This window comes from Periplaneta americana, chromosome 11, assembly GCF_040183065.1.
Source record: "Periplaneta americana isolate PAMFEO1 chromosome 11, P.americana_PAMFEO1_priV1, whole genome shotgun sequence".
Taxonomy (NCBI): Eukaryota; Metazoa; Arthropoda; class Insecta; order Blattodea; family Blattidae; genus Periplaneta; species Periplaneta americana.
In genome coordinates, this window is record NC_091127.1 from 145,793,539 (window position 1) to 145,815,380 (window position 21,842).

A 21,842-nucleotide genomic window follows, 5' to 3' on the forward strand; every position below is an offset into this window, starting at 1 on the left:
CGGTAGGACCCTTCAAAATTGTCTAGAGTAGAGTTCCTTCAGTGGAATAGAGAAATTCAAAGTGAGACAAATGGCCAACAGGCTTGGAGCTCACATATTTGGATTTTTTCAGCCCCGATCTCCTTTGCAAGGACGCATTTTCGCATACTTTTAAATATTTCTCCTCCCATTTCCCCTCTCATTCATTAATTTATTCATTCACTAATTCACTCATTCACTAATTCATTCATTCATTTATTCATTCCTTCGTCAGCAGGAATGAGATTTATGAGACTTAGGCTACTACAGGTTGTATAAAAAATGGGACCCCAAAAGGAAATGTTTCAATAGTGAAAGAATTAAACATGTAAACTACATACGAACACAAAGGAAGAATTTCATAACCACTTCAGAAGAATTGACATGGATTCAGGATATATTACTAAGTTACCATTCAGTAGGCAGACGATAAATTTGTCGACCGCAAAACAGAAAAAAAAATGGATCGAAACTTTAACAGCCCAGATGGCGTAAATGAAAAGTGAATATAATCATCTCATCTGATGTAATCTCTAAAGAAATCTTATTTAAGGTATTTAAATTATTTACAATTAAAACTATTCTATCGACTCTCTATTTTTATTTTATGTGAACGCATGCGCAACATTTCCTAATATTTAATCTGCAAATGCACATAAAGTTGCAGTCATGGATTGATATAAATTTTACAGTTATAATTCAATAATTAAATTTATTACGCCCTTAGACATACAGTAATAGACTTTGTTACAAATACATTGAAAAACATATTATACATTTGAAAAACACAAATATAATTGAAACAGTAAAATTTAATTAAGAAATGAAAACACGAAATATTTTGAAACTATAAAAGCTAATGAAAACACTTCACACTTAATGTACTAATTGTTACAAAAGGAAATAAATTCATTTATTAAAACAATTTCATGTGAATTCATGTAAAAAAAACCCACCATCAGAGTAAAAAGATTAATTAGTACTTGAAACTTACTAGCAATAAAATAAATACATAAATTATAAAATCTAGTATTAAAGCTATTGATTGGTAACTTATGATATTGATTGAGAAGCTTATTATATAATTTCATCCCCATAACGGAAAAGTTTACGTTAATCTTTTGTAGTTTACACTATTGAATATTAATTTGTTCACTACTTCCAATTTCATGATCATGGACAGTATATTGGCTACTAATGAGTAATTGTAGATATTATGTCGAGTGTTATGTACTAGATCGTATATATATAATTATATACAAATGTATGATTGCTAATTAAGTATTTACAAATGTTTTAAGGTTTGCAACTTAACTTTCAGGAGCATAGTTTTTTCTTTACTCAGTGTTACGTACTACGTAAAAAATCATTCTTAGACTTGCATAAAGTGCACACATCTCAAAAAACAAATTATATTAAAAAGCTGGAATTTTGTGTAGGCTTTCAGAACTCACGTACTACAATAAAAGTACACTTATTATGGTACCGATGTAAGAATTTCAAGTATTCTTGTGGAAAATATTAAATTTAATTGAAGTTTCGATAAAAATAAAAAAAATTAACATAACTGATCACAGAAACACATAATAGGATAGTCTCTTTTGAAGACTGCAAACCCCCAGCGTTCTCCAACCTTCCCTCTTTTCTGCCTGCCTCTTCATCTTTACATACGATCCATATATTTGTCTTAATGTCCTCTGTCTTCTGATATCTTCTTTTGAACCGAACTCTCCCGTTCACCATTCCTTCCAGTGCATCCTTCAGTAGACAGCTTCTTCTTATCCAGTGTCTCAGCGAATTTATTTTCCTCTTCCTGATCAGTCTGAACATTATTCTTTCTTTACCCACTCTTTCTCCGTAATTGAGAAAAGAAATTGAAATGATTACAACGTTGTAGTCTTCTCATAGTCTCTAATATATTATGTACGTTTTTAATTAGTTATTTTATGACGCTTTATCAATTACTGTTGTTATCTAGCGTCTGGATGAAATTAAGGTGACTATTACACTTTTACTACGTCATACTACTTTTGACCAATAAAACGGTACGAAAGGACGTCTTTCAACTAATCATGACTGCTTATCGCACAATTTTATCGCGTCCCTAGCATTTGTTTAATTTTATCACTACCCTAGCATTTGTTTCTTTGTTTGCCAACATTTCAAACTGCACTGGTCTGGACGTCAAAAATCAGAAAATTACAAACCACTCCAGTCGATGCACAGCACTTTCAAATATGACTCGCATTGGCATTCAAGAACAAGAATTAATAAAGATCACTGGTCATATATAAAGAGCACCATTCGGAAATCCTGAATAAATTGAGGGATACACCATGTACATCAACGAGTTTACTTCTTTTACGCACACGTCCAATATAACATCAACTGAACAACCAACCACTAAAACGTACACATTTGAAAATTGTACATTCAATAATTGTTTCTTTTAAAATTATTCATGTTTATTTTTTATTTCATCATCGTTAATTAAAACGTTTCATGTTTATTTCATCATCCCTAATTAAAACTTTTCTAACACTTGTTTATATTATTTAGGTTATGTTTGTTACAGCTTCTGCTATATGATATTATGGATAGTCACGTATCAGAGATTGTTTAATACTAAGATTTATTGAAAATCATCTGTCAAGTGACGTTGATTACTGGGATCCGGATGATTGAAGTGGAATGCAAATGTTTTAATAAAAATGAAACTGAATCAACAAAGCCTTCTTGACTAGTAACCGTCCACAGACTTCAATGAAGATTCCATAGTTGGCACAACTGATAACAAGAAAACATAATCATAAAACACTACTGCCATCTAGCGTAATGTTGAGATGGTACAATAATACATTTGAAGACAGTTGTATTTTCGTGAGCCAATTAATATTTTATTGTATTGGAGTACTTTGTTACTTCTAATCTTTATATACTTTCTTCTAATCGTGTAATAGTCAATTAAATCCCATTCGAATTTTGATTTTCTCTAGATAAATCAAAACCTCTAGTGAGATTACTGTTGATAATGCCAGCGAAATAAGTCCAGGGTCTAGGGCCGAAAGTTTTCCAGTGTTTGGTCTTATTGAGTTGAGGGAAAACTCCTGAAAACCCTCTAACAGGTGACTTGTTCCATTCATAATTTGACTCCGGACCCGCTCGTTAAACGGTCAGTCATGCTAACCGTTACTCCACAGCAGTAGAACTCTCTTGTATCTTCTAGCTCCTATAGTTTAAAGGGATATTAAATAAATAATTAAAATTGGAATTATAATTTATAATAAACTGTGATATAGAGTGGATTTAAGAGTTACGTAATAGCATAACTTCTTCAGAGCGAGGTCTTATTCTATTTGTGGTGTAATGAACACGTGACCTAGTGTGTCGGTGAAGTACGCCACGGTGATAAAGGCTGCAGAACAAGACACGACCGCAGCCTATTCGTGACTTTATACACAGTTCGCATTGCCTTTGCTTAGTCACATTCTTTACACGTGTAATTACTGTGCCTGAGTCATAACGAGCCAACAAGGTCTGGGAAGAATCCTCAGAATTTTCACTCTGCATCTCATTAGTAGACATATGAGTGTCGAACTCTTACAAATTTTCAAGACGTGTTTATGGCTCACGAACACATGACTACCCAACCATCAAATCGGTAGTGTTGCCTTAAACCTTTCAGTCACTGTATAATTCATTTATAAAATGTTGTGCCGTTAACCGAATGAGCAACGTTCACTGCAATTAAAATTATTTGTAACTGGAAGATGGCGAAGTTACCTTGTATTATATAACTCTCACCCCTCATTCCAATAGCAGACACGATGATATTGCAACTAGTTTAAACTCGAGCATACAATACTGTTCTCCAACCAGGGGATTAACCGTGAAAGGAATGTGCTTACTATTGCGTCATCTATTGGAGCAAAGTAGATAATATTACCGTTATAACGTTAGTTTAAAAAACATACGCTCTCCTGCATTTGTTATTTCCTGTATGGAGGAATTAAAAGACCAGGAGATTAACCGTGATCTAATTTTGTAACTAGGGTAGTATAAATATGTGTATCAGTCGTATCATTTGTGCTTTGAGAGTTAACCAATGGAGATGCGTCTACCCACGTGTGTGACCTTATGACATCAACATTCATTCATAGCATCACCCCGCTGCGTCTCATTCCCCTGAGACTTTCTCGTGGTTGGAGTACAGTAGTAGACTACAGTGTAGTGTTGCCAATAATTGTCACATCAAAGTCGCCAAATAAGATGTAAAACGTCGCCAAATTCAATTTACAGGTAAAAAAAGTATCTAAAGAAACGGGTAAAATTAACAATAGCAAAAACGTATCGTAACTTTTAGAGATATAAATCATCCATGTCTCTTCTGTAGCAGCTGATGTGGAAGACAAGGATTCATATAGACCGGAAGTGGAATGTAAATACGCATCAGTATCTCCAGTCTTCCACAGAACACTTTCAGGAAATTTCGTATTTGTAACTCGTTTTTCCCAAAATTCTCAGTGTTCCTGCGTGAGGTATAGCACTAACTGTTTTGATATGATGAATTCTTTTGCGTAAGTTTTGGTCTCACTAAGCTAGACTGGCTGAACAGGTGTTCTATCTCAGCATTAGAATAGGAAAGGGGAAGTACGGTCAAAGCAAACATAGAAAATTATTGGAGTTAGCCCCGGCAGAATATTTGTACTGGTACACCTCAACCCGAAAATGTAGGCCTATAATGCACCATTTAACAGCGCCAAGAAATCGCCAAAGTGGATTACTCAAGATTTCATGATAGGCCTACATTGTGCAGGGTTATTCTTATGAAGTTTTGAAATTATACCAAGGAAAATATTTTCTCTATAATAATATAAAAAAATGTCAAAATATTGTCAAATTAAAAATATTTCCAAATACATCTTATTAAAAACAGTTGAAATGACAAAACGTAAAAATCGCTAAATTTGTCATCAAATAATTAATAAAAACTCCAGATTCTGGAGTGTAGCATATGCAACAATGAAGCAAAGTCTAATATAAGGCATATTAAAATCACTTAAATTCCGATTTTCATATGTAGGCCTATGAAAATAATGCCGTATTAAAAACAATTACAATATAGGCTACGTGAAGCTATTTTATGTAAACTTCTGTTAATTTCATTACATATTTATTTATATTTTTCTACCCAAGAGCAGTTACTCTTAGCCTTCGCATATGATCTACGTATCGTCTATCATCGGATATCTACTTCTGCCCCGAATTTTTCTCACGTTAACAATTCCTTCCAGTGCATCTTTCAATAGGCATTTCTTATTAGCCAATGGGCCAGGCAATTTCTTTTTCTCTTCTTGATAAGTTTCAGCATTATTCTTTCTTCACCCACTCTTTGTAGCACAGCTTCATTTCTTATTGTCTGTCTGTCTATTTCACACGTTCCATTCTTCTCCCTTCACTTCTTCGCAATGTCCATGTTTCTGCCTCATATCATTCCACACTCCATACAAAGCACTTCACTAGTCTCTTCCTTAGTCCTTCAACCAGAGAATCATGTTGTATGTATTTACCGAAAATTAAAATGAATTACATGTATATTAAAGAATTGGCATAAAATAGGAAAGATTGGAGAAAGCTGGGTATGCAGTGAAAGACCTGACCTTGGGCACTACAATGAATGATGAATGAATGAATTAATTAATTAATTAATTATAGAATTCGTCCAAGGGCTGAAATTCGTAGAATGATCACTTGGCTAATGTAAGTCAATCAGTCAAATTATCAGCCATTCAGTTAACCAGTCTGTCAAGTCTGCCAAGGAGCCAGTTTATCAATCACTTATTAAGTCATTCATTCATTCATTCATTCATTCATTCATTCATTCATTCATTCATTCATTCATTCATTCAGCCAGTTCGTCATTGAGTCCGACCATCAGTCATCGAGTGAGTCAATCATTGATTCAGTTATTTAGTTGAAGTGTCAGTTATCGAGTCATTCATTCATTCATTCATTCGTTCATTCGTAGTGTTTTGCCCAAGGACAGGTCTTTCACTGCAAACCCAGAGTTCTCCAGTATTTCCTATTTTCTGCCTTCCTCTTAATCTCCGCATATGATCCATACATCTTAATATCGTCTATTATCTGATATCTTCCTCTGTCCCGAACTCTTCTCCCAGTCACAATTCTTTCCAGTGCATCCTTCAGAACGCAGTTTGTCCTCAACAGTAACCCAGCCAATTCCTTTTCCTCTTCCTGATGAATTTCAGCATCATTCTTTCTTCACCCTCTCTTTCCAACACAACTTTAATGTTATTCCGTCTGTCCATTTCACATGCTACATCCTTCTCCAAATCCACATTTCAAATGCTTCTAGTTGCTTCTCTTCACTTCGTCGTAATGTCCATGTTCCGGCTTCATACAATGCTACACTCCACACAAAGCACTTCACTAATCTCTTCTTCAGTTCTTTCTCCAGAGGTTCTCAGAAGATGCTCCCTTTTATATTTACAAGATTCCTTTGCCATTATTGTTCTTCTTTTGACTTCTTAGCAAATAACACATGTTATAACCACATCACACATTACAATTAAAATTAAACCTCACGGAATTTACGTAAATTTAATAACTTTCAATCATATTTTCTCAAAATGACTAAAGTTTAGTCTACTTATACCCCTTTGCTTCTGACCCACTCAACTGAGTCAGTCATTGAATGAAGCTATCATTCATTGAGTGAGATAGCTACTGAGTCAGACAGTCAGAGTCAGACATTTAGAGTCAGTCATTAAATGAGGCTGTCATTCATTGAGATAATCTTTGAGTCAGTCATTGAGTCAGGCAGAGTCAGTCATTGAACGATCTCATTCATTGAGCAAGATAGCCATTGAGTCAGTCGTTGAGCCAGTCTGAGTCAGAGTCAGTCACTGAATGAGCTAAGTAGTTGGAGTCAGTTAGTTGGAGTCTGGAAGTTTGTCATATTATCATTTATTTCTTCAGTCAGTCAATCTACCAGACAGCATGAAGACTAGTTTCGCTAAGGTTAGTTGATAATGCAGCAGATACATGTAATAAATGTACAGACTACTGCCCGTCTTGTCACAGGCTGATAAGCTCTCTTACAATATAACTACTAGGTCACAAAAAAGTTTGAAAAGTAAATTCATTGCTGGCAGAGACAAATTACTTTAATAACAGTTTTTAATGTTTTTGCAGACATTAACAGAAATTGTTATATTAATTGTCTGCAAAAAGGATCATTTTTATACTTCAAGTAAGTAAGAACAAAACCGACGATGCTACAGTCACGAGTACAATATCGAAATCAAATTGCCGTGCTCGCAGGAAGTATTTAACGTAACTACAAACAAGGAAGCCTGCCTCCCTGGGAGCCTGCTTCCCCCCGCCACTCAGCTAGCTGCCAGGACCGTCATCTTGAGTGAGGAGATCGCACAGTGTGTCTCTGGAGAGCGTGCGGCCGACAGCATCCGCTATGAGTAAGTCCAGTGATAGCGAGAGTGTTTTCTTTTTTACGGCAACACCAGACGACAAAACCGATCTTATGTGAAGCTAGTGTGGTTGTTCGGCATAAAAATAAACGCGTCTGAATTGTCTACAGTAAGCCATTTAACAGTGTTTACTGAAGATTGGTGTCAATTGATGAATGTCGAATAGGAAATTGTGTTCACTCTATGGTGTTATTAGGCAAATAGGCTTATTTCTAGGAACATGGAGTGGAAGCTCGAAATATCCTATTTACGTCAGTCATCGTCCTCAGTATCGTGAATTTTACCTTCTGGGTTCTGGAAGAATTCTTCACACTGCCAGACTGGCTCCAGGAAGGTTTTCGTTACTTCATCTGAAGGCCAACTGATTAATTAGAACGTTGCTACTGAATTAGTCTACCGCCTAACTAACTCTCTGACGAACAAACCGACTGACAGACTAACTGAAAACACGAGTAACATACTATCCAATCCATGCGTTGGAGCCAGCTATATGAAACTTTCAGTCGCTTGAGGCTTTTCACTGTAGGACTATTTTGCTCTTATTTCCCTACCAATATGCAAGTAACAAAATGGACCTTCATCATGGCAAAAGTGTGCGTGAACTTGTCCCATCCTCCATCCGTAATCCATACCTTGCATTAAGTCTCTAGGGAACATCATCTGACGAGTAATTTCAAGGGAAAATTGTTTCGGGGCCGATTACCGATCCCGGGATCTTTAGCTGAGCGTGCCAACGCTCTACCTACTGAACTACACAGGAACTGTACCAGATACTGGCTCAATTTTTCCCTTTATATCCATATACCTCAAATGCGCCGACAAGACGTCAAAGTCCAAACATTGAGTGCACACAAACTCTGTGTGACTTGAATTGTGGTTTTATGTAAACGAATAGTGCCGTATATTATGCAAATCTTGTGCTGAGCCAAAGGTCTCGGGTTCGATACCCGACCCCGGAACAATTTTCCCCTTGAAATTATTGAAGTCATCTTCACAGGGAGCTATACCAGATTTGCATCATCAGACGAAGTAATCTTATTATCTGCTCCAGAATTAGGAATAATGTTTTTGCAATCCAATATCATGTACTTTGCACCGTTTACCCAAGCGTCTCCATCTAAGAGTGACACAACATAACTGTAGATTATTTTGGCGCCTTAGCGTTGCCCTCAGTGCATAATGGGAGACGATTTACCGTATGTTGATTAGTAATTTAGTAATTGTGGAATGCCGGTAGAGGAAACTGGAGTGTTCCGCAAAACCTACCACCGAGCATCTTTTTCCAAGACGTAATTCCTTTGCATCCACTGGAATTCGAATCCAGGCCACTTTCTCCAGCCGTTCGCTAACGGTATTTATTTATTTGTTTGTTTGTTTATTTGTTTATTTATTTATTTATTTATTTATTTATTTATTTATTTATTTATTTATTTATTTATTTATTTATTCTGGTGTAGTTAAGGCCATCAGGCCTTCTCTTCCACACCACCAATACGCAATATTATGGGAAGACTCCACTGAAAATCATTGTAATTTTCCAAAAAAATATATTGGCTTTTAACTTCTTTAGAATATATCCATCCATCCATCCATCCATCCATCCATCCATCCATCCATCCATCCATCCATCCAGCCTTTCTTTTTTTGTTGTTTCGTTCCATTAATTCTTTTTTTTTTTACTGATTACATTTATTTATTTATTTATTTATTTGTTTGTTTGTTGTTTGTTTGTGTGTTTGTTTGTTTATTTATTTATTCCTTATTTACTTATCTATTTATTTATTAGTTATTTATTTATTCATCTATTCATCTATTTATCTATTTATTTATTTACTTACTTATTTACTTATTTACTTACTTACTTATCTATTATTTATTTATTTATTTATTTATTCTGGTGTAGTTAAGGCCATCAGGCCTTCTCTTCCACACCACCAATACGCAATATTAAGGGAAGACTCCACTGAAAATTATTGTAATTTTTCCAAAAAAAAAATATTGGCTTTTAACTTCTTTAGAATATATCCATCCATCTATCCATCCAACCATCCAGACAGGCTTTTTTTTTTTCGTTCCATTTATTCTTTCTTTTTTTCTGACTAGATCACTTATTAATTTCATGAAATTAACTACAGATTGCACAATATGTTTTGACACTATTCTCATCTATAATAGTTTTTAAGGAAAGTTCATTTCTGACATTACTCTCACAAACTCATTTACGAAAAATTCATTTCTATTGAACAATGAAATTTAACTATCGAACTGTTCACTCTTCTTTTTTTATGCAATTACTAGATTTTTCCTGTTTATTGGCGGAGTTGATTTGTATTTAAGTGCCAACCTGTACTTTCATTAGAACATCCATAAACTGAAAAAAATTTCATTGTAAAAACCGAAATCAAAATGACTGTGAAATGACTTACAGGAATTTATAGTGCGTCACATGCTGCTGTACATGGCAGCGCATAGAGAAGAAGGAAATGGTTCTGACCCGCTTATGTAATTACCACAAACATAATAGTTTCCTTCCTTAGTCGCTTAACATCGACTGGATGACAGCCATGGCATACAGCAAGTCAAACACTGATGTGGTCCAAAAATTGGAATGAGTTTTCTGATAGAGACCCCAGCCTAATCGATGTACCTTAATCAGATCTGAACAATAGTTCCGGTTTTCTTGTCAAGCTAGCATACGCCCCCAAACAGACATTGTATTGTATTGTATTGCATTTAGTAACATCCCATGGTATTCATACATTGATTTACAGCTAGAATATGGAACAAGTCAAAAAACTTAGGGGAGTGTCGGGTAGTATCGGACAGTGCGTTTCGTTCATCTACCACCATATGGTAGTATTTGAATGACATGGTTACGTTTCTCTATGCGACATCACACAAACGTAACCATGTGAATCAAGTACTATCATCGTGTGGTAGATGAAAGAAACTCACTGTCCGATATTACCCGATGTCCAATACTACCAGACTCTCCCCTAATACTATTATAAAGTCTTAATTTATAGTCACAGTCTAGTTGAAATATATACAGACGAGATTTACAATACAGTCTACTAGTACAACACAAAGTTTTAGTATCAATTTCATGAAGTGTTATTGAATGTCATGAATTCACCTATAGAATAGAAGACGTGAGAAGTTAGGTACTTCTTTAATTTAGCCCTAAATAATCTTATGTTTTGAGTTTAATTTTTTATATCGATAGGGAGGCTATTAAAAATTTTTACTGCCATATAACGCACTCTTTTTTGATAGCAGGATAGACTTGCCGATGGAGTATGAAAGTCATTTTTTGACGTGTATTTATGCTATGAACTGTTGAATAGTTACAAAGGTTTCACGATTACATACGAGGAAGATTATTAATGAAAAGATATACTGACAAGCCATGGGCATTATTTGTAGTTTTTTTTTAATAGTCCTACAAGGTTCCCTTGATTTCGCACCTACTATTATTCTAATTACTCTTTTTTGTAATAGAAATATACTGTTATTATGTGTGGAATTTCTCCAGAATATTATTCCAAAACTCATTACCCAGTGGAATTATGCAAAGTATATTGTTTTTAAGGTATTGTTATTTATTATCTTTTGCATAGATCTAATAGCAAAACAAGCTGAATTTAGTTTGAGGGTAATTTCTTTAATATGATTTTTCCAATTCAACACATTATCGATTTTTAAGCCAAGAAATTTGGTTGTTGTTGTTTCTAATAGGGATCTATTGTTAATTATTGCGCTAGAAATTTGCGAGGTTGAATTTGGACAGGATTTAAATTGAATTATGTTAATTTTATTACAATTTAATACCAATTTATTGGCTGAGAACCAGTCACATATTTTGAAGAGAATTTCCTCTGTTGAAGATTGGAATGTGTTGGAGTTATTGGCTGTGATTACTATACTCATGTCATCTGCAAATAATATGGGCTGACCTACACCTTTTATTAGGGGGGGCAAGATCATTTATAAACACTAGAAAAAGTAGGGGACCTAATTTCCATAATAATCTAATTTATCTAGCAGCATTTTATGATTCATACAGTCATTGTGTACCACGTAGAAGCGAAAAGAACATTCCTTGTGTCACTTAGCTATAGTGTAAAATTTTCCACTCTTAATTCACGGCATAAATTAGTGTAAAAAGTTATGCAAAAAGTCCTTCCTGTGCTCTACCTAGTAACCTGATCGTCAGATTGAATAGTGTTGTGTTCGCTCCACAGGAATGTCGCTGAAGAAACAAACACCCGTATGGCTGGTGATATCGGGAATGGTGATCGCGGTGCTCGGAGCTGTCCTGGGTTGGTACGGCTTCCCCTCTCTTATCCGCAGTCAAGTCATCTCGGCAAGTATCACCAAATTTGTATTATGTCAGCTAGTGCTGCTTATGATTAGGTTTTCTCCGGAGCGGTTGTTTCCGCGCTTTCAATCGGAGACCTCCGGATTACCTCCGATTGATGCCGCGCAGGTTGTATATGTGCTGTGGCGTAGACGCTGAGCATTCCTTTAGTCGGATCAGGTAGTGATTCGAGCCCGCTGACGTCCGCATATCTTTTAAAATAAGTTGCAATTTGTTGTTGTTCATTCTCTCTTTTACGCTAATCTCTCTCTCTTTCTTCGGCTCTTTTTTTTTCTTGTGTTGCTTAAAGTGCTACGTTAGCTGCCAGATTTTTTTCTAGTTTTAAAATTCACAGTATATATGGAAAGGCGTATTAGTTTTATGTCATTGATAAAATTAATAACATTCAATCTAACTGAAAAACTAACGCAAAAGTAAAGCTTTTCAGTAGCTAATGTAAACATGTATACTGTAGTTCTCCTAGAAACTCTCGTTTAATCGCAAACAGTGTTTGTCAATTATTATTTTAATCGGTTTAGTTTAACGTAAAATATATTGAGGGAGCTTCAGAATGCTACAAAAGAAACGTGGGCTATCAATGGGTTAAAATTTACTGCCCAACATAATTTATTCAGATTCTTCACCGGACAGGATTGTGATTATTGTGTTAAAGGATGCCAGTATTTGAACTGCCTCTTCTAAAATGCGCCACTCTTTCTCTGTAATAAAAATATAAGCGGATATCAACTTAAGAATAGTTGTAATTATATTATTACCACATGTTTCTTTAGTTTCATTCAGAAACTCAATATTTTAATCCAAACAGTGAACTCAGTCGTCTTTTAAATATTCCATATGTTTTTTATTGCCTCGAAAGTTACGTTTTAGAGAAATTTCAAGACTCTTTCCTATACTGTGGGCCTTTGGGAACAATAGCACTTAAACAATTTAAAAAGAAATCGTATCAAATGTTTTGCGTAATTGTTTTCATCAAGTTCGCTTCAAATGGCCTAACACATTCGAAGTTCCACCACCCTTAGAGTAAATTGGCCCACAAAGTTTACAATGTGCGACTTTATTATTACATTCAACTAAATTAAAGAATTTCCATGCGACGGATATCCGATTTGGTGCCATTTTATTCCACTCACAACTACCGTCAGTCCGTACGCGCCGGTCGTCCTTGAGCTGTCGCTTCGCTCCGAACCCCCGCATCCCTCCATATGTCCCCTGTTCCACCTACGATAGTACCAGAGATCACCGGTGGAGAGCTTTATTCGTATCTCCGATTCCTCCGCGGTAGTAGTCACTCCGATGAGCAGCACTGATGTCAGCATTGACTGACAAAATATTATTGGTTGGTTTTCAGTGTCTCCAGATACGGTCAACTAACAATCTTCTGAAATTCTGCTAATCTGACAGTTTATTTCCATTTCTGATGTGAGTACACCAGAAATGTGAGTTCTTTTCCCTATATGAGGCAATGAGAGATGATGGTGATAATAATGATGACGACTAGCAAATAAAATTTAACGTCATTGCTAGGCATTAATTGGTTCAGCGCGTAAGTTAATTTTATATACCTACACCACAAACTGTATGTCAGAAAAAGGATTCACTGTTTTATCGTTACAACACTAGAATTTGAGGTTAGAAAGAAGATGCAATCCTTGAAAGTCTTATGTTTCTTTGTCACTACAGAACGTGTGGAAATGTTCAAAGACTTACGGGCGACTGGTGATCCATTGAATTAATCTGTTTGTACCTAAAGATTTTGGTTAAAATATCAATATAAACTAACTTATTCATAATATGGTGATTTACGTCTGTATTTATTTAATAAATAACACTGAACAACAAATTTTTACTTTTTTGTCTTGCTAAGAAATAAAAATAGGGGACTATTACTAATATGTGTGCCCTAAAATTGCATTAATTACCCCATCCGGGGAAAATGAATTGGATTTTTATGACAAAACTTATTTCTTTTTAGTTTTTCATTGCTACTGATAAAATTACAACACACTAAGGATTCAAAATTCCTCATAATACTTGAAAAATGTGTACTGGATACAAAAATGATGTTACATAGTTTAAAACACAACAATAATAAAAATATTTCATGCGTATAATGAGAAAAATCTCAGAATTTGAACTTAAATTTAAAATAATTTTCTAGATGACTTCTGTTTATAACTAGACCCGAGACTGTATTTTACAAGCAACCAACAATAGTCTGCAAGCATGCTGGATGATGATCTTCCTTTATATCGCCTTTCCATTTCAGATATTTCTTGACGAAATCTTTCCCCTTGCTCGTCGCTTACCGCTCCAAAGTTAGGATCAAATAATTCCAAATGATAATGTAAAAAGTGTATTTTGAGAGATATATTACACTCCATTTTTCATACGCACTTTACACAACAAGGTCTATGTAGTTCTCTAACCTAGATATTCTAAGGAAATTTGAGCAAACATCTTTGAAAGCGCGTCATGCCATTCTTTCTGTAACGGAAAGTTTTCCCTCAAACAAGGGTCAGCCATAACTTTGTGAATTTGTGGACCGATGAAAATGTCCTCTTTTAATTTACCTTCACTCAAACTGGTAAACTTTTCCTTTAAATACTGAAAACCACACGCTTGTTTCTTCAATGCATAGACCTTACTTTGAACTGTTATGAAATTTACTTAATAGAAGAGATCAATATCTGTTTGTTTATTTATTAGAAATACAAAAGAACATGCCAACAACAATAAGAAATCGAAAATAAATCATAAACTCATTAAATGCATTAGCTTTTGTTTTCGTTTATACCCCCAACCCGCGACAGATATTTCCTAGGGGAGCCCTTATCGAAAAGTGAAATTATAGTATATCTTAAAAACATTACGTGATACGAAGAAAAGAGATGCATTTTTCACATCAAACCATAAGGGACACATTGTTTTAAGTCGGAGCAAAATTCTTGTTGTTCAGTGTAATTTGTGTCCTATATTTTTCAATATGATCGCATTTCAACGAAATTAGACGCCTTAAAATTTCTAAATGATTATGATTCATATTACAAGCGTTTACCAAAAATCTCAACATACTATTTGTTACAGCTATATGTTTTATATTGTGTCGGATTCAATATAATAATTATTAAGCGTCTATTTTATGTAGGCTATACGATATGACAACTTGTTGTTGAGTACTACATGACATTATGAGTCTATGAAATGTCAGAATAAAATATTCACTTTTCAGAAAAAATTCGTACAACTTCTTGAGGAAAACTTAACAAAATATGTGTATGTAGCCTTGAAGCATCTCTATCCTCCGTTTTACTATTCATGTGACACTCAACCACATAACTTATATCCTTAATGCATCTAACCCTGACCTCTAGCACACCAGACATCCTAGCCTCGATAAAACACTTACAAAGCCAAGGATAGTATATCCCTATGCAATGAATACCTTTATATTACGAGATCCATAGAAATTAATAAGCCGATTATCTAGCAAAATGGAAAATACATTTATTACAAATTCATGAAATGATAGCATGAAATTATTATTCTATGCACAAATGTAAAACTAGCTGATTTGGAGCCAAGTTCAGGTATGGGTTTGATTCTAGCTTAGGTTGATTGAGTTCTTTTCCGAGGTTTGGCTCAACTGTAAGGCGAAGGTGTGATAATCCTATGGTGAATCATCGGGATCGCCTCGCTAAGTACCATCTCTCTATCAACAGTATTGTCGACGATAAAAAACCTAGCAGTTGATACAGCGTCGTTAAATAACTTGCCTAAAAACAAGAAGTGGAACAAAGCAAAAAGAAAGTTGCTTTCTTAACCATCCAAAGAACAAATTGCAGCAGTAGTGCTCTTATTATACTAACTACGATCACCAGGAAACTAACCTTTCTGCTTTGTACACTACAAAATTCACCACGATCGATCCCTTTCTCTCTAAATGGAAGCTCAGTAAGCCAGCTCTTAACCACAAATACGACTAACTATGATCTACAACAGTTGCATTACTTTTAATTGTCCAGGCATGAAATAATAAGAACTTTCTTTAAAGGATCTACGTAAAGATTAAATATTAATTAATATTAATTTCTTTAAAACAAATAATTTCAAATTTATCACAATATACTCTATTATTATTCAAATATAAATGATACTCGGGAGGAAATTAAACACAGAATAAATATGGGAAATGCATGTTATTATTCGGTTGAGAAGCTTTTTTCATCCAATCTGTTGTCAAAAAATCTGAAAGTTAGAATTTATAAAACGGTTATATTACCGGTTGTTCTTTATGGTTGTGAAAGTTGGACTCTCACTATGAGAGAGGAACATAGGTTAAAGGTGTTTGAGAATAAGATGCTTAGAAAAATATTTGGGGCTAAGAGGGATGAAGTTACAGGAGAATGGAGAAAGTTACACAACGCAGAACTGCACGCATTATATTCTTCACCCGACATAATTAGGAACATTAAATCCAGACGTTTGAGATGGGCAGGGCATGTAGCACGTATGAGGAATCCAGAAATGCATATAGAGTGATAGTTGGGAGGTCGGAGGGAAAAAGACCTTTGGGGAGGCCGAGACGTAGATGGGAAGATACTATTAAAATGGATTTGAGGGAGGTGGGATATGATGATAGAGAATGGATTAATCTTGCTCAGGATAGGTATCAATGGCGGACTTATGTGAGGGCGGCAATGAACCTCCGGTTTCCTTAGAAGCCAGTAAGTAAGTAAGTATACTCTATTATGATTAGAAAATTGTTCACTGTTTCTTGTGTAGGCTACATGTATATATTTTATCTTACATAAATACTCGTATTGGCAATATGAAAATTCATAAATAATTCTGACCCTTAACTGTACAAATGATCAATTCGTACATACGACCGTTTATCCAGAAATAGAAAGAGGAAACAAGTTAAAATTCAGGTGAAAGAAAAAATTAAGGAAAATGACGATATAGGGAAGAGAAGTAGAGACAAGGAAATAAGGTAGAAAAAGACTAAGGAAAGGTATGAGAAATTAAGATGTCTCAGAGGGTAGAATATAAGAAAGAAACCAAAAAAAATAAGGAAAGGAAGGAAGGAAATAGAAATAAAAATGAACCTGAAAAACTAAAAAAATAAGAAAAGGAAAGAAAATTTAATAAAACGTAAAAAAGGAAACAGAGTACGATAAGGAATAGAAACGTAAGCATGCAATTAAAACTGGAGGGAAATTAAAGAACACTGGAAAACAGAAAGGAAGGAAGGAAGAAAGAAAGAAAGAAAGAAAGAAAGAAAGAAAGAAAGAAAGAAAGAAAGAAAGATAGAAAGAAAGAAAGAAAGAAAGATAGAAAGAAAGAAAGAAAGAAAGAAATAAAGAAAGATAGAAAGAAAGAAAGAAAGAAAGAAAGAAGGAAAGAAAGATAGAAAGAAAGAAAGAAAGAAAGGTAGAAAGATAGAAAGAAAGAAAGAAAGAAAGAAAGAAAGAAAGAAAGAAAGAAAGAAAGAAAGAAAGAAAGAAAGAAAGAAAGAAAGGTAGGTTTAACATAAAACCCATACAATATTTGTCACACGTCTTCTGGTATGCTGTTTCCTTTGCGATCTGAGCGGATATCATGCATGCATTTGATCTAAAGTTCCCGGGTTCAAATCTGGTCGAGGATGATGAGTTTTAAAAAGGAAATTGAATCCTCAGCATAGCTTCTTCCACGAGGAAAGTAAAGCTATGGCTCCCATGTCGTAGATTTTTGGCATCTATAAGGTCTTGTTCTGACAGAGGGCTCCGGGACAAAATTGTCGGACATTTGTTCTATCACGAATTTCGGCGCTGATAATTTCTGCAGTTGAACGAATTCTTAATAAATTCCTACTTCTACGATTTTAGCTTCAATAATCCTTCGATGTCCTCCAGTATAAGCACAGCACATTTTAAGTGAAATTAAATATAGGCCTATAAAGAAAGATTTCAATTTTTTTTATACAGGAAGAATTGTCAATCAAGTCTAAACTGTGTATTTTACGGATGTATTATTTTATGTAATGTATAACACAAAGTTAAGGAAACGCACAGGTGAAATTACTAAATCTTACAGTTTTCATTTTTTTTTCTCAAAGACCAAGGACACTAGAATAAAATTATGTGACACGTTTCCTTATTAAGATGAAATAAATGGCAGGAACCATTTATATATAAATGAATTAAATTAATATATAAATGGTTCCACACGTCGAAAATTAAAGAAAATCACGTTGAAAAAAATTCCTACCCTTTATTGCATCTTAATAAGGAAACGTGTCACATAATTTTATTCTGGTGTCCTTGGTCTTTGAGAAAAAAAAATGAAAACTGTAAGATTTAGTAATTTCACCTGTGCGTTCCTTTAATTTCGGCTAAATTTACGGACTGAGACTATTTCGTTTTAGAGTAAAGGACTAAAATACAATTAAGTTTGGATATTTTTTATGTTTCTTCTTCTGCGTTCTACTCAAGTTCCTATCGTATAAGAAACACTTGAAATTTGTTACAGGAACTGCGTGCAACAATCGTGCATGCATTTTAGTACTAGCTAAGAAAACAGACTTATATTTGGAATTCCAAGTTGAGATGATTAGACGTTGTGGAGGATGATATCAAGGTCTTGGGAATACCAAGACGGAGATTGAGGGCTCAAGATAGGATATAATGGCGGCAATTATTATGCAGGTTAAGGCTAACCCAAAATGGCTGTAAAACAAAGAAGGAAAAGACATCATCACCATAATCATCATAATCATATTATGCCTTAACATATCTTTGTCGGTCAATATTATCTTTGTTCACTCCAGAGTTCTTAGTCATGTCTTGTATGTTTATATGCACAATTTTAGTATTCTGTACTTGAATTCTGATTAATGTTTATTCTAACTTACATTTTATTTTTATTTCGCCATTTAAAATAAATTTCAAATACTTAATTATTTTATAACGCCACTAAATGTTCATCATAATTTTCATTTTATTTTTAATTCGTCATTTAAAATAAATTTAAAATACTAAATTATTTTCTACCGCCATCATTTCATATGATTTGCAGAGGCAAAACTCGGCAATATTGGCCTTAAAAGTTACAATTTACGATATGTTTCATCCATTTATGTTTGGCAATAGACAATAACAACTTTTCTTTTCCAATTTAAAATAAAACGATTACCATTACTCTGTAGTTTAAAAAAAAATCTCGATTCAGAGATTTAACATTCCCTCACACGTACCATATCGTACCCTAAATACTAGTGGAAACACTAGTAATGCTCCACTTCGATTATTGTGATTTTCTACTGACTGACCTCAATGTCAACCAGTCACAAAGATTACAACGTGTTCATAATTCTTGTGTTCTGCGATGTCCGTCGCGCTGACCACATTATCCCATCCTTCGAAACTCTAAACTGGCTACGGCTTAACGAACATAGAAATTTTCATTCCCTTGTTCTCCTTTCCCAAGTCCTTCACGCCTCTACACCTACCTACCTTGCCTCCCGTTTTAGTTACCTGTCATCATATCATAATCTCTTCACACGCACGCAAAATAGCCGCATACTAGCCATACCAACACGTAAGACATCATCGTATTCATCATCATACACAATCTCGCTCTCGCGCTTGTGGAATACCTTACCCAGTGACATCAGAGACTATCGGAATTTAGCAGCGTTCAAAAGCAAACTTATTAGGCATTTTCTTACTGCGTAGAGTAGGTATAATTTTTACTTAATTAATAAAAAATGTTCTCTCTTCTTAACTTTTACAATAAACTGTCTAGCCTTTATCAAGCAATTTACTAAAGATGTTATTAATTGGTCCAACAGAATAATATCTGTTATTGTGACAATTAATATTAATTGTCACAATAAAAGATATTATTCTGTTGGACCAATTGATAACATCTTTAGTAAATTCGTCTAGCTAGCAGTGCATTATTCTATATAGATTGCTGTGTACTTTACTGTGGAATCCCGGCCATTAGTCACTCACTGAGTGCGCTCCTTATATAATGGCTCCTTGAAATATAAACGTCAACGTACATGCCCAACTTGGAGTCAGGCCACAAAAAGGGAAACAACACTGTAGGAGGAAGGTTCGATCCGGTGCTGTGTATTGAATTCGGCGTAGCTCAGTGGTCAGAGCGCTTGGTACGTAGAACCAAGGACCCGAGTTCGATCGCCGGCGCCGGAGCGAATTTTTCTCCTCAAATATTAATCACTTTATCAATCAGTTAATCTTTTAGTACTTTGATTTTTATTGTATTTGTAAATGTAATATTAATAATTGTAATTATAATAAATTGTAATTGTATTCTTAATATTGTAGTTGTAATTCCGTGGTAGAAGGAAGAGAAGGCCTGATGGCCTTATCTCTACAAGGTTAAATAAATAAATAAATAAATAAATAAATAAATAAATATCGACAGTATTGCATAGGTTCTTCCGAAAGGTTTGACCCAAACTGCAAGAACACATAGAGAGGGTAATAGGAACGCAAGTTCGTCATGTTTACTACAGAATGTTAAAAATTCGACTGATTAAACTTAGCGTCAAAAGTTCCACTAGCATCAGTTTGCGTAAATTGAACTATCCGCTGTTTAATTCCGTGTATAGTGTATCCTTAGAGTCTTGTTACTTGTACAACTGAAAGGAATAATTCTCTTTCACGCTTTCTATCCTATTCGCAGAGCTCAGAAACGTTATTATGATTAAGCCTACATCGTAGATTTAGAAAATACTCATCAAGTCAACGCGTTACACAGCACACCTACTGCATATAACAAAAGACATATAGATATAAAAATTGTAGAAAGAAGTCACTAGTGCTTAGGAGAAGCAGTTTCTTTGCTTCCACAACAACTTGAAGAACAATAAAAGAAACACTAACGATGGACTACACGTAGGCCTTACATTCAGACAAAGCAAACACGTTAAAATCAAGGAAGAGAACACAGTTCGAAATCTTGGGCGAAGTTCTAAGAGCCGACTATTTCAACATTTATTAGTACATCAGTGCGGTATCGGCGGACATAGGTTCCTAAACTAAGAATTACTCTAACAGAACATCTTTTCGTAGTTTGCATTAAACCATTGGAGCAAACTGTGTAATATAAAATTATATAGGGCTACTCCATTACAAATTGATTAAACTGGTTAATCAGTCTCCATAAAACAAACTTAAAATTTTATGTGGCAATCAACAGAAAGCAATTGAATTTCATCAAACTTATTTTTTTAATGATGTGCTTACAGAGAAGCTTACAAACTTCGTGATATCAAGTCTGAAGAAATAACTCTCTAAAATGTTTTAAATCGTGAGATAGGCCTATCGATCTTTTGTCTGAGTATAACCTTATTTTATATTTTCTTATGTCCGTATATATTTTCACATGTATTGCGTTAAAATTTAATTACATGCACCAAGTTTCGGAAAAAATTATTAATTAAGTTATAATAAGTTATCTACTAAGAATCTTCAAGGAGGAAGACAATTACGTCACCAGACGAGAAGCTGTCAGAATCCGAGACCTTCGACGACAGATGGTTTATTAGAACAGGTATCGCTTAGGAAAAATGACGTCATGAAGAAATTAAATAATATAAAGAAAAGAAACGGGAAAGATAGTCGATCTTTTTATTAAGCATAAAAGTAATTATTGGATGAGGAAATTATGATATTAATAGAGACTTATGTACGTAAGTTAGCGTTGTTAATTAGCCTGTTGGTTTAGACTGTTTTGCTAAGAATGGGAAGTTTATTAATTAACGACAGATATTCTGCCTGTTACCAATGTGTAAACAGTATGAAGGGAATTAGCAATTCTCGAAAAGATTATAAATTGTAAATGGTCAAAAAGAGGACTAAAATAATTATATTGTTAGGAGATGGATCCAAATGAAATGACCGAAAGAGTGGTATCAAGTG

At 34.5% G+C, this 21,842-nt stretch overlaps 1 protein-coding gene across 1 annotated transcript in view; it reads left to right on the plus strand.

The window, feature by feature from the left end:
- The first annotated feature begins 7,392 nt into the window (after positions 1–7,392).
- The window catches only part of LOC138709426 (sensory neuron membrane protein 1-like), a 72,472-nt gene continuing 58,022 nt past the window's right edge, over positions 7,393–21,842 (plus strand). The window contains exons 1-2 of the mRNA XM_069840181.1: positions 7,393–7,514; positions 11,771–11,892. Of these exons, the coding sequence (XP_069696282.1) occupies positions 7,511–7,514; positions 11,771–11,892 (126 nt within the window). The 5' untranslated portion in view covers positions 7,393–7,510. The remainder of the gene's footprint in view (positions 7,515–11,770; positions 11,893–21,842) is intronic.